The sequence below is a fragment of the Talpa europaea genome (genome assembly GCF_964194135.1).
Source record: "Talpa europaea genome assembly, chromosome: 6".
In the NCBI taxonomy this organism is placed as follows: Eukaryota; Metazoa; Chordata; class Mammalia; order Eulipotyphla; family Talpidae; genus Talpa; species Talpa europaea.
Genome location: NC_140072.1, coordinates 70,230,958 through 70,245,876, shown reverse-complemented (window position 1 = coordinate 70,245,876; position 14,919 = coordinate 70,230,958). Strand labels below are relative to the sequence as shown.

Genomic DNA, 14,919 nt, shown 5'->3' with positions numbered 1-14,919 from the left:
ACTTCAGACCCAGAAGGATAGGTAAATCAATAAGATGAACTATAAAAAGTATTGGCAAGAAGTAATAAAAAAGACTGGAACCCTCTTACACTGCTAGCAGGAATGTAAGATTCAGCCACTGTGAACAACATGGCGAGTCCTCAAGAAGTTTAAAGACAGTTTATCCATGTGGCAACCCAGCAGTTCCACTCCTAGGAATTTCTACCCATAAGACTACAAAACTTTCTACCCATAAGACTACAAAGCTACCCATAAGTCCACAAAAATCTTATTTGCTACTGTTCACAGCAACATTGTTCATAAAATCCTAAAAGAGAAAACAACCCCAAATATTTGTCAACCGATGACTGAATACATAAAATATATTCATACAAAGGGTTATTCTTAGGGAATGAATTACTGATACATGCTACAATATGGAAGAACCTTAAAACATTATGCTAAGTAAAAGAAGCCAGAAACAAAAGGTAACATGTGTATGATTCTGTTTATAAGAATGCCTAGAAAAAGCAATTTCACAGAGACAGAAAGTAGATGAATAGCTGGGGAGGCGTGCAGATAGGGAGTGACTGCCAATAGGGATTGTTTTTTAAAAGATTTATTTATTTATACAAGAACTAGAGTATAGGCCAGATGTGCGGGAGGGTGAGAGGATTTACCAGAGACAGAACGGGGAACAGAACAGGCAGACAGATGAAAAACGCTACTGAGAGGAGCAGCAGGCAAGACAGGAGAGGTCTGCAAAGCCACGTGGGTATCCCCATGGTCTGCAGCGGCTGGGGACAGTGTCACGGCACTGCGCTTGACTGCCTGCGGCCACCAGGGAGGCCCCAATAAGGATTTTTTTTAGGGATGATGAAAATACTCTGTAAGTAGACAATGGTGACAGTTGTGCAATTTTGTAAATATACTAACAAATCAACAAACTGTATTATTTTAAAAAGAAATAAAAGGAAACTAAAAAAATTACTTGTTTTAACAAGTTTCTCTGCTGGGTTGTAAGCTCCATAAGATAGCATATTGTTTTACTTATCCACTTTATCCCCAGAGCTGAGCAAAGTCTGAACCAAATAAACTGTCAATAAATACAACTAATGAGAATGAATATATACTTTCTGCCAGTTTAAGGCATGCACTGTTTCTAATTTATATTTGAAACATCAAAAAATGTTTATATGCTTAGGATTAACATTTTATTTTAGCTACTTTCTGATGTCTACATTTATTAACTAACAAATAGCAATACTTTCACAGTTAACTTAAAAAATAGATAATATTATTTTACAGGCACATCTTCCTTTACTAGACCTTCCTTGAAGGGATGATGAGTATCTTTACACTCTCATTATCCCTCTTCTTTAGTATTTGCTGCATTGTCCAAATATTAGCCATATTCTTTTTTTTTTTTAAGATTTATTTTTATTTATTGATACAAGCACTGGGTACAGTCAGAAGTGTGGGAGGGTGAGAGAATTCACCAGAGCCAGAGCGGGGAGCAGAGCAGGCAGAAGGACCGAAGTACACTGCTGAGGGGAGCAGCGGGCGGCAGGAGAGGTCTGCTCGCCATGTGGGACCCTCCTCCGGTGACCGGGGAACAGCCAGGGATCAAATAGGCGCTGCAGAGGCTGCAGGCAGCTTTGCAACCCAGTGCTCAACCGCTGCCCCACTGGGGAGGCCCTATTAGCCATATTCTTAATAATAGAAACATTTTAAAGACTTTTCATTTGAAAATGTCATAAATGGGACCTTGAAAGAAGAACCAGAAAGAAGTCACCAGAATGCTAATTTTAGATTTCTCTGCAATCACTTTATTAGTTCTTTGAGAGTGCAGAGTTTACTAGACCTATAAATCATACACAGTGTTTTAAACAAATGCTACCTCAATTACAAATGATACAATTTTTTAAAAGGCAGAATTTAATTTTTGAGAAACCATTTATTCCTAAGAAAGCAAAATTTAAACAAAAGGATTGCACAAGGAAGTTTAACTTTTCAGTTCTTTAAAGCCTCTTTCTGTATCTCAGAATGAAGCATTAATTATTCTAAAATAACCTACCGTGGCCTCAACTTTACTTTTATATAGAATGTTCATAATAATGTGAGATTAACAGTACCTTTACTCTTATAGCTGGCAAGGAATGCTTATGGATTACTAAATAATTCTTGTCAATTTTTTAAAAATTCTTGTCATTTAGAAAAAGTGATTTACTCTGCTATTTGGCCCATTTTTATTTTTCCCCCCACTTTTTTTTAAATGATGTGAAAAATCTTCATTTTGATTGTGTTTTGTTCAGTGCTTGAAGCAGTAGCATCTTTAATAAGTTTTTTGATTTAAGATCACTGCAGTGTTTTCTTAAAAACAAAACAAACAAAAAAAAAAACTTTTGGCCAATGCAGAGTAAGAAGAGTTGCCTACACTTGATGATAATTTAACTGTCATTTGCCATAAACTGTCACAGCTAAAAATAGTGCCAACACACATGCCTTACCCAAGAGTCAGTCAATTTCTTCTTGCCTCAAATCAAATTCTTACTGAGGCTCTTTCTTGACTAGCCTTAAGTCAGATTTCAATTTTTAAATGTTTTATCTAGGAAAAAAAGCTGAACAAGCTGGCACTAAAAATACTGAGAGGACAGGGAATGGCCAGCCATAAATAGTTACTTCCTAAATCAAGCAAATATTAAGTTCTCTTTAATGAAGTTAAATGGAGAGTGAGTAAGGCAATTAAATAGAAAATGAATCAACACATAAAAATCAGAACCTTAAAATTCTAGTCATTCACAATGATAATCCTTGTATTAATCATTACGTTATTTATTAGTAATCACATTCATATTTATTAGTAATCACATTCCTTAAATTCTTCCCAACTGGGAGGAAAGTGACTATAATTTAGTACCACACAGTATCCTTTTACCTCCACATAGTAAGCATTCATTTGGTTGGTGAATGATAGTCCAGAAAAAGATCTGTGCCCAACAGAAGTTTAACTCTTTCAGAGAAGACACAGAAAGAAACGAGTTCATTTCTTCTTCCAATTTGCCATGAGTATGACCCTGACTGATCACTTGACCTAGTTTCCCTAGGTGTAAAATTAGAAAAATGAAATCTACCTAAAAAGGAATTAGCTGAGGCTGAAAATTTCATATATGGAAATGCCCTGTGAACTAAACACACCAAATAAATTAGCAGTACCTTAAGAGATAAGTCAAGCAGTACTAAATGCAATCAATACTAAATGCACTGCTTAACTAAAAAGAGGTGAATTGAACTTCTTATCAGTGAATTTAAGGTTGATGCTACAAAGGTATTGCTACAAAAGATCTCAACTGAACACTTGCCAAAGCAGCATCTCTGTCCATTTCCTCTTCCTCTAACTAGAGTTTTAGAAGATACAAACACAATTTCAGGTCCTTGCCTCTTTTATTACTAAATCTTCCCTGCCTTACTGACATTACATTGCTTTGACCAATTTCACCACCACATACCTAAGGGAAAAATATTCTACATAGAACTGGCATAAAATCTGTATTTGCTTTTTATATATTCAACATTTAGTAATTCCCTATACTTAATAAGGCACTGTGTTGAGTACTTTGTTTATATTATCACAGGCCACAACACTCTATATATTGCCTGGCATTTTATATATGAGGCAACTAAAAGCTTAGAAGGTGGATTACATTATACAGGGTTATAGTTTGAAATTCATTCTGAGGATGGTCAATCATACTCCTTCCATCATACTACATTTTGCATTTAAAGGAATATATCAGTATTCAGGTTTGCTTTTTTATCCTACTTGGAGATGTAATGTTTCAACCTTAATTTAAACAACTGGGAAGAGAGAAGCAATCCGCTAACATCATGAACAAACATGTAGACCAATAAATGTCAGTAATATTCAATAACTTAGTTTTATTTTCAAAAGGAAGAGCAATTTATTTTTTATTTTTATATTCCCCATACAATTGCAACCCCCTGATTTTGACCCCAATCCCTCCTTCCCCTCCCACCCCCAAAGTGTGTCTCTGGTTCATAGTTGTTTGTTGATTTTGATTTTTTTCTTTCTTATAGTTATTCTTTTTCCTGGTCCCTTATTTAGGTTTTCTAGATTCCTGTTATGAGTGAGACCATCCAGTATTTTTCTTTTTCTTTCTGGCTTATTTCGCTGAGCATGATCCCAGGAAGAGCAATTTAGATAACTTCTAGAAAATAATAACTTGCAATTTAAAGAGAACACGAAACCTTCCTAAGTCAATACTGACATATATATGTGTATATATATATATATATATAGTTGGTATATGGTACATAGAAATGTATACCATTTCTAACCTATAGTACAAATATATTATGTATAATTAAGACAAAAATACCAACCACAATGCACAACTACCAATCTTCCTAATATTGCAAGATTTGATACAGCTAATGTTGTGAATGACTAACAATCCAATAGACATTTCAAAACAGAGTGAAGAACCACTAGGAAAGTCAAAAAACCTTGAACATTTTTTGTAAATGCCAGTACATATGATCCATTGTGGAATTCAACCAGAAAGTGGAAGATCCCATTCTGTACTACTGAACAATTCTGTGGTAAAAATTGCACACCTCAAAATTCCAAAACCATGATTCATCCTCTGCTCATTGTAAGAACTTACATACAGTGTGACTGCAATCTACATTTTGTAAAGAATTGAAAGTTATTTTCATAGCAGTTGTTTTTTGTTTGTTTCACAATAAAGTCTTAACCAAGTCTTTGCCTCGGCATTATTTGCTATGACGAGTTTACTTCCAAGTCTTTTTTCCCATACTAATAAGCATCTTTACCTAGAAAATGTCTCAGTATGTTCTAGGGAAGTATAAACTACCTGTGGTTGTTTACTACCTTCTAAAGATAATCCAGATTTCTCTGATAGAGAATAACACACCAGCACAGGCTTCATTTATAAAGTCACTAACTTTACCAATTTGCTTAATATCATTTTCAATAACTTTCTTTATTCTAACATTCTATTTCCAGCTTTATAATAAGAGAAAAAATACAGCAGAAAATAATTCTAACTTTCAATTTCTAAACCATGATACTTTTCCATTCACTGGAAAACTCATGTAGCTAGTTCCATTTTCTCTAAGGTAAAGTTAAATACCTTCTCTAAGCATGTTATATATACATATTCCAAGCCAATGAGTCTCCATTTCCACACGACCTTTATTAGCACCTTCTGTTGTAAAGGTCATTATTAAAATAAGAACTCTTCCTAGCCTATTACTTCTGATACATTTTGGCAAAATGTAGTATTTATTTTAATTCTTATTGGCATCAAGCATTACAGGAGAAATCAAGTCATAGAAGTGGGAAAATTATAACTCAAAGCAATATTTCCTAAAAACCCAATAGAAAACGTACTGCTCTGTTTAACTCTAGAAACTTGAAGAGCCTAACATAGTAGAATGGGAGAGGAAACTCAAAGCAAATTACTAATACAAAAAAAAAGAAAGTAAACTTCTCTAATAGGTTAACTATTTGATAGTTATATTAAAATTCTGATAGCCTTATTTAGCTATCATACACTTGATAGAAATGTTCAGTGAATAAATGACTAACAAAGTAGAGATAATTCTGAATTATCTTAGATTTGGACAGAAAAAAAGACACGAACATATACAAGAAACAACTATAATTCCTCATAGTCTTATGGAAATTTTAGCAAATCTGTAGTCTGAGAGTAAAAAACTCTTAAATCTAATGCAATACCAAACTCAATAGACTTGCATGGGTATCATCAATATTTGATAATCGTATCTTTAAGTTGCTTTGAACTCCTTAAGTAAATGTTATATAGAATATAAAATAGTAGTGATGCAATAGCCACTATCCATGATAAAGAAAACAGATAACCTATTCTCAGAATATTGGTCCAAAGATGCAAAGAGAAACAGTAACTAAAATTAAGTAATATCTGTTAGTCAAAATGCTAGCTAGAGATAAAATCATGTGAATAAATAAACGGGGAACCTCAGGGATACCTAGAGAATAAAGAGAATTCTAATCACTGCTTAAATATTTTTTCTACATTCAAGGATGTAATACAATCCCTAGCAACAAAGCGAAATTATACTCCTGGTCTGAGAGTTCCCACTAGGCTTAGCATTCTGACAATGCCGACCAACCACACCTGCCCTGCTTTCATGGCTGATGTGAAATTTATTACATCTTTTACTGCAAAGTCAGGGCCATACAGATATATACACACCATGTTCAACAAGACCCCACACTTAGACTACAAATAAACATCAGAACATATTCATTTTAGCATCTACATTTTCCAATCTTTGGCTGTTCAAATACAAACTGTAAAATGAAACAAAGACCCCAAGCCACCTGCTATGTGATACTGAAGAAAAATCTCTTTAGTGTCTTGGTTTCCTTACCCATAAAATTAGAAGGTTGGAATAAAGGACCAGTAAGATGCCTTGTCTGCAGGTTATAAACTAAAAGTTGCTTTCATTGCTTAACTACTCCTTTAAGAAAGGATAAAGTAGGGAATTTCTTATTTCTCCAAGCTGATAAGGACATTGAACATTTCCTAGAATGGATGTACATAGGGTTCAAGGGCAGGAGTAAACCTGACTGACCATCCAAGCTCTTAGCCTCACTTTGTAGAGAAGCTGCAAGTCAATGAAGAATCCCAGGGTTCTGCCTTCCAGGAAGGTATGGGCAAGGCAGAGTCAAGAGAGAATTTATCTGTAATGTGTAACAGAAGACATAAAGTGAAAACAAAGACATGGGAATTCTGATAACATTGATTCACCTCCGTCTGGAAAGATTGGCAAGCACTTCAGGAGAACTGCACTTTTGACAATCAGTTCTTAGGAAAAATGAAATAGGAAGAAGGGGCCCTCTAGACAGAGAGAAAAATGTAAGCAAATACAAGGAACAGGCATGATTAAAACACATGTCCCTCTAATGTGGCTGGAGACAGAGTAATGGAAGACAAAATTGTAAAGGTTGGAACTAGGCCATGGAATGCCTTTTCAAAGTCCAAGATAGACTGTTGAACTTAATGGGAAAAGTACAGGAAAACCCCTCAAGTGCTATGATTAGAGCCAACATTAGGAAGATTAATTTGTCTGTGACACAGAATTTAGTGGAAAAACAAGTTAGGAGTCTTAGGAGGAAATAAAGAAGCCGTGAAGATTACTTCCACCATTGTTCCCACTATTTATTCATACAAGGCTTTAAACCATATATAGGAGAAAATATTTCCCAATTTACTCCTTTTTAAATATAAATCTGATTCTTAGCAATTAATTTAACACTGACAAAACAGCTATTTTAGGAATCATTGAAACCATCAGAAACCCCTGTGTACTATGTAATCATGGCCAAGGCACCAGGACACACATGGGCCTAAACTACTCAAAACAATAATCTGTATATTCTTTCTGAAAAGCAGTTTGCAACATGAACCAAAAGCATAAACAGTTCGACAACTTGTCAATAAACTGGTTAGTATAAAGAATTACATCCAATTATATATATTTTAGCAATGTTTATACTTGTACAAACTTTAAGAACAATTTGAATATTTAACTTTGGGGTTAGTACTTCAGTATAGTAGAAGAATACTATAGTCATTAAAAGAAAGTAAAATATGTAAAAAATAGAAAGGTATTTTCCCATTTAGCTGGTGAAAAATGATACCAGATGATGATTCCAGAACAAAATGTACCATGACTGCCCCAACACCTACATATATACACCATTAAAAAAATACAACAGGGCCTCCCTGGTAGCTCAAGGGGTTAAGTCATAGCACTATGAAGCTATCAGCAGCCTCTGCAGCAGGGCACAAGTTCAATGCCCAGTCAGGGAGATAATCCACATGGCACAGCAGACCTCTACTGTTTCGTATGCTGCTCCCTTTAGCAGTGTATTTCAGTAGATCTGCCTGTTCTGCTCCCCACTCTGTCTCTGGTGAATCCTCTCACCCCACCCCCGCACCTTTGGTCTGTTCCCCAGCTCTTGTATGCATAAATACAATAAATCTTAAAAAAAAAAAAACTGAAAAAAATACAACAAAATTACTAAATTCTTCTGCTACCTTCTAGATTTCCTAAACCAAGATATAGAAGAAATACCTATTAAATGCTTATACAATGATTGTAAATTTAGAACTGAACGCAGGTGCCTTCCTCCTCCTGTAAGTATGTCTCAACAGTTGGCTAAAGTCAAAGTTCCCTTCTCAGGCATTCCCCCACCCCCCACCCCCATTTCCAGGTAGAAATAAACCATTTTCAGCAGCAAGATCCCTGGTTTTTCGCTGTCTAAATGCTAGTATATGTGTACACCTGTGCCCATATACTCAGTAACATTAAAACTATCCAAAAAATTAAAAGTGGCTTATCAAAAGTAGAGTGCAGGAGTCCCAGCCAGAATCTATGGAAGAAAGTATATTGCAGAACTGGCCCAAAGTCAGTTTGCTTTGACGGTGAATCAAATTGAATTTTATTTTTTTAAAAGATTTATTTATTTATCTATACAAGCACTAGGTACAGTAGGAAGTGCGGGAGGGTGAGAGAATTGACAGAGCCAGAGTGGGGAGCAGAGCACGCAAAAGGACCTAAGTACACTGCTGAGGGGAGCAGCAGGCGGCAGGAGAGGTCTGTGCGCCACGTGGGATCCTCCTCTGGTGGCCGAGGAGCAGCTGGGGATTGAACCGGCGCTGCAGAGGCCACCGGCAGCTTTGCAACCCAGCGCTCAACCACTGCGCCACCGGGGAGGCCCTAATCAAATTGAATTTTAATGCTAGAAACATTTATGTCCCATCCTACAGAAACTTCAAAGGTCACCCATTGCACATTAACTGCCAAATCCAAGGAGCACTAGTAATAACAGCGCTGTATATATTTCTAAATTTCACAGGGTCCAAGCCATTTCTCGATCTTCATTAATAACACCTTTCTCTGTAGTATTTAACCACTCATTCCTTTTCGAAAATTCTTCTCCCCCACCCCTTAATATCAGTGAAACAGCACTATTCTGACTTTTTTTTAAACTGCCCTAACTATAACTTCCGGATCTTTACAATGTAGATTTTACCTTTTCCTCCCTTAATTTTCATTTCTTTCTATGCAAATTAACTTTCCTCAAGGGGGCCTCCCCTTGTGGGGCAGGCGGTTGAGCACAGCGCGCTGTGAAGCAGCACCGGTTCGATCCTGCCCAGCTGGTGAGGGTCCTACATGGCACAGCAGACCTCTCCTGTCGTGCCCGCTACAACCCTCAGCAGTGTCTTTCATCAGTCTGCCTGTTCTGTTCCCCGTTCTGTCTCTGGTGAATCCTCTCACCCTCCCACGCATCTGGCCTGTACCTGGTTCTTGTATAAAAATAAATAAATCTTTAAAAAAAATTTCCTCACAGTATTTATCCATCACACCGTGCATTCAATTCCCAATTCTTTATCACTAAACCCATTATTTCAGGGATGTTTGAGTTTTTAACACCAAACCTGGCGTCAAACTTCTTAGGTACTTTAGTCTATTTCTACAGATACTAAGGCAGAAGCATTGCCAACGTTTAATAATAACTGACATTTCGTGTTGTCTTTGAGTTCCTACCTTACCTCCCACAAATCTAAGTCAAGTGTCAAGCATTCTTACCCGGAGGTTTTCAAATCTGTCATGTCCTTTCCATTCTCACACCGTTTGCTTTAAAATTCAAATTCAAGCACTATTTGCTTTAAAAGTCTGGACACAAATACAGTGATCCTAACTTCTGCCTCTTAAGTTCTTCCCCACTTTCTTACATAGCACCTCAAACCAATCTTTGAAACTTGCTATCAATTTATCACTTTCAAAATTCCCAAAGACTCCTTATTCCTTTATAATAAAATGTAAAACATAAAGGCTTCTGCAACATGATGCAGCCTATCTTTTCAAAAAGCCAGATAACCTCAAAACCAGAATCCAAGAAATCACGAAAATAAGGAAACAGAAGACTAGAAAGGTTAAGTTTCTTACTCTGGCCAAAAGCAAATGTATCAAGAACAGAAATTTTAAAACCTAGATTGATGTTTCCTCAATTTGCCCAATTATAACAGAACAAGATACTTAATATACAGATTGCCAGACCTTCCCTGGCAATTCCATAGGTTTGAGGAGAATCCCATGAATTTCAATGTTCAAGAAGCACTAGGTGATTCTCAACTTCAGGGAAGTTTGAGGAAACATGACCTAGATCATGTAAATCTTTATATATTCTTTGGACACACTAATCTTCTGTAAATATTCTGTTCTATCCAGAAAGCTCTATTCACTGTCTCAATTATGCCTTGACTATGGTTACATTCTCCCACCTTACCCAAACATACCCACCCTTCCTATTTTAAGCTCTTCAAAATCTTTGGACTGTTTTAATGTTTTCAATATATAACCCTAATAATCAAGTACCATGTTGATTTCTTTTGTTGCAACTATCCTAAGAAAATCCAAAGTGAAGACTACATAAAAGAACACAAATTATTAATATTGCTCTTAGCCTGAAAAACAAAATGTCATAAATAGTAATTAATCATCAAAATACTAAACAAAAAAATAGAAAACCCAAACTTTTAAAAACACTGAGATCTGAGCTTCTCCATTACTGTTATACTGCTATATGTCATCATTATTAGACAACTAGATGTATTTCAACTACGGCACTTAAGGGGGGTTTTGGGAGGCTACTGCAGAAAAACTATGAAGCACAGTATTTTATAAAAATTTATCTAGAGCCTAAATTAGATTTCCTATACTGTCACACTCTTCAAAAAAAATGAGCAAAAACTTCATCAAATGGTAACTTTAGTTTCTTAGTGATTTCCATTTAAGTCATCACCTATAATCTACATTAAAATGAGCTGCTAATACTAAAATACATGCTGCCCAATGGAGTCAAAAAATACAACTTGACCAATAAAGTTTTTAGTGGCTATGGATCCATCTTGCCAAGCAAAAAAGCCAAAAACATGCACTAAAAAATAACAGGCCATTCCATTTATATATGAAGTGAGATCCCCAGAGATATTTAAGAATAAATTTGATTTTATATTGTCTAAAAATAATAAAAGTAAATCTGATATATTATGGATTATATTGGAAATTAATTTCTAGTCTCAAAATATTTCTAGTAGCAAATAAAGAACTTAAAATGTTACTAAAGGTCTACTTACTTAAGTGGTCAGATGTACAGTCTATTATCTACTTTTTCTTTAATGGCTCACTTAACCATCTACATGGCAAAATATTTTTTACAATACTCATCAGCGCCAACATTTTGCCACTTAGGGACTTAAATTCTTACACAATGATCCACTGAGACTTGAAAGGATCTGGGCTTTCGAGGGGGCGGGGAGGGGATCAAGAACACCGATTGGTTATTACAAGGACAAAGGTCAGTGACTTTAACATAAACATGCATTTAAAACTACTGTGTATATATTTGAGCAATTTCAAAATATACCCAAAAGAGTCTAATTAAAAGCAGATGGTAGTAACTATTCAATCAGATTTCCAGAGGAAAAAAATGATTTACTGAAAATGAAGTATCTTGCTAACCATAAACCTTTGAATAAAATTTCAACTACACCAAGTCACCTGAAAAAAAAAAAAATACAAAAAACACTTCACAGAAAATATATTATGGAATAAAAAAAAAAAATAGCTATGGAGACTCACCACACCAAAGTGACCAACAAATGAAATGTTAGAACTCTATTGTTTACAATATGCAAGATTAACACAAGCTAAACAATGATAAAACAGCAAAAACTAAATCAAATGCCAGTGGGAAAAAATAGGATCACATTTTGGCATATACAACCAAGTGTAAAAAGAGCTTTTTTAATCCTTTGCTGTTAACCTTTCATAAGCTTCATTTTCTATCCAAAATGTATCTAAATTACAAAGCTTATTCCCATAGAAATATACTACTGGTCACATTAAAAAAAAAAATCGAATAGAAGATTAAAAAGCAGTTGTATCTTACCCTTGTCTTTCCAATTTTTCTTCTGACCGTCCATCTCTTGTCACAATCAGCCCTCCAGATGCAATTATCAATTATGCATACCAACAGAAAAGCAGTAACCACAAAAATCTACCCCAGACATGAAATATCCGTTTCCTCAAGCGAAGTCTGCAGTCTCTGCTGCACAACTGCAGCAGAGCTGAAGTCACCTGACGTCTTCTGGGTGTGGAGAGTCTGACGCAGTGCAATCTGTAACTAGGCTACTAATACTTGGGCTCTCCCGCCTTCATTCTATCTGTTTATTGTTCTCTAGTCTTTTGCTTGTTGCACATACCAAATGGAGCTACTTTTGCAGGGGAAGGGGCAGGCTACCAAACGAAAGGAGAGGAAAAAAGGCTGCTCTTTCAGAAGAGCTAATTAATCACAATATATTTGAAATGCACTTAAAATCATGGGCTGTTTGGGTTTGTTTGGTTCTTCTAAACTAGAATGTTGTTTGTTTTCATTCAAAACTGTAAAAATAAATGGTTAACGAATAAGATAAAAAATGAATAGCTTTAATTTCAATCCTGAAAAATGCTGAGTCTCCCCTTAATTTCTCCTGTTTATTAAAGCTTTAAAAAGCACTCAGCATTTTGCACTCTCTATAAGGATCTGAGGGAATCACAAAACCAAATTATTAATGTTCATGGACTATATGCTACTTCAATAGAAAAAAGTTTTTGTTCAATTTCAACAACCTTATCTTTCTAATGTTCTGTTTTGGTTTCTTCCTTTTATAATTATGGAAACCTCTTAAAGGCTTAAGAATATACACTTATTCTTAATCATCACCTGTTCTAACTCTATCTTTCAATAAGGATCTATTAGACATGACTGACTGCAGGTGCTAAGAATAGATTCTAATCTTAAAGAGAAATATTCATGGCCTAGTTATATCATTTGCCTTGGGAAAATGACACAGGAGCAAAGTAAAATTTTACTGATTAATAAACAAATCATGGAGAAAATGTCCAAAATTGTGTTCAACTTTAAAAAGGTAGCATTCACCCCAGTGCAGATTATGTTTTTTAATATTCCACAACCAGTTTAAGTGATGTTACCATTTGACTAAACAGAAAAGCCAGTTAATGACAAATCAGCTAAAATATTTTAAAATGTATGACAGGATTATAAGATATATAGTTATGTAAATATTACAAGCTTCTTAAGGATACATAGCTACATTGAACTAGGTATATTTTCTGGAACTTGCTATAAAACTGTGTGCAAAATCCTTAATATTAGAAGTGGTCTGAAGATTACTTACTTATCTATGTCTTTGTTTTTCTAATTCCAAACATAAATAAAGCAATGCAATTTTTAAAGAGTCTAGCATTCTCAGCTCAAGAGTTAATATTTAACTTTCAACTTTAAAAATTCTCTGCACACTTTCCATAGTATTTGAGAATCCTGTCACCTAGCCTTCCCATGGCTGAAAATGTCTGCCTCTCCATGCAACAGCTTGGAATCTCAAACTATTCAGTTTGTACAAGGTATTTCTAAGATAATATTTTCTATGAAAGATCCCTTAAAGCTGAAGGTCAATAAATATTGGTGCATTTGTATAGTACTAAAGCAATCAGAAACAGCACCCACACTTTTCAGGTCACAGATACTATACTAAGACAAAATATATGTATTTCTTTACAAAGATATTTACCATTTATGTTACTTCCATATTCTGGTATAAAAATACCCATTCCTCTAAACATTAAACATACTTAATTGCTCCCCTGGCAATTAAAAATTCAAAGAGAGACCCTGAAATGCAACCTTACATAGTAATATTTAATTTTTATGGTCTTTACAAATTAGATTAACTTTACAGGGAAAACTAAGTTACATAAGTTAAATGACATTTTGCCCAACTAGAGTTGTTTTAAATTTAGTAAGCAAAGCAAAAAAGAGCTTAAATTTTAAATTTTCGTGAGACAAATTTGTTAAAGATATAAAGTCATGTAGGCTAGTTACTGTGATCAAATAAGTTAATATATTAAATGTCTCAGTGGGGCCTCCCTGATGGCACAAGGGATTAAGTCTCAGCACTATGAAGCAACCCTTAGCCACTGCAGCAGGAATTTAATCCCCAGCCTAGGAGCTACCCACATGGCCCAGCAGACCTTTCCTGTTTCGCCAGCTGCTCCCTCAGCAGTTTATTTCAGTAGATCTGTCTGTTCTGCTCCCCATTCTGTCTCTGGTGAATCCTCTCAACCCCTGCACCTCTGGCCTACACCCCAGATCCTGCATGAATAAATAAAAATAAATGTTTTTTAAAAAATAAATAAAAGTCTCAGGACAGTGCCTGGCAAAAAGGGTACTATGGAAGTATTAGCTGTGTACTATTGTTATCAGGCTAAAATAAAGAAAAAAAAAAAAACATCAAAATACCAGGAGACAAGGTACATAAGGTATTTATAAGAAATCTCATATATTTAAGCCATTTGATTCTAAGCAATAGCCCAATACTTTCAACACCAGTGCCCCCCCACCCTTCCCCACAAATTGTGCTTTACTATGAAGTTCTGTCATTTTCCACCTGAGAAAATGTGTATATGGATAGTTTATGTCTCATTCCACATTGTCTTATTCCATATTAAATCCCAACTTAACAGGCAAATAAAGAACATAAATGTTAACAACTTTTCTTCATTTAGTTTGTTTTCCTTCAAATATTTAACATTTTGTTTTAAAAAATGAAAAGTTCTTTAAAAGAAAGTTTTCAAATAGAGTAGCCATCAAACAAAGCAGATACTTCCCTCTAAGCTGGGCAGTACTTGCATACAAGCCTTGATAACTAAAATAATTATTTCCACTTTCTGGCAAAAGAGATATATCTACAAGTTACTTGGCAAAGTGTTTTAATT

At 35.1% G+C, this 14,919-nt stretch overlaps 1 protein-coding gene across 2 annotated transcripts in view; it reads right to left on the bottom strand.

Annotated features, from left to right (window-relative positions):
- RTN4 (reticulon 4) overlaps nucleotides 1–14,919 on the bottom strand; it is a gene marked incomplete at both ends in the record, with an annotated part of 50,098 nt that overhangs the window by 20,009 nt on the left and 15,170 nt on the right. Inside the window, one exon of one of the 2 annotated variants that reach the window (XM_084234559.1) lies at nucleotides 12,035–12,068. The exons of the other annotated variant lie outside the window; for it this stretch is intronic. Within the exon in view, the coding sequence (XP_084090685.1) occupies nucleotides 12,035–12,068 (34 nt within the window). Of the gene's footprint in view, nucleotides 1–12,034; nucleotides 12,069–14,919 lie in introns of those variants that run through there. 2 annotated transcript variants of the gene reach the window in all.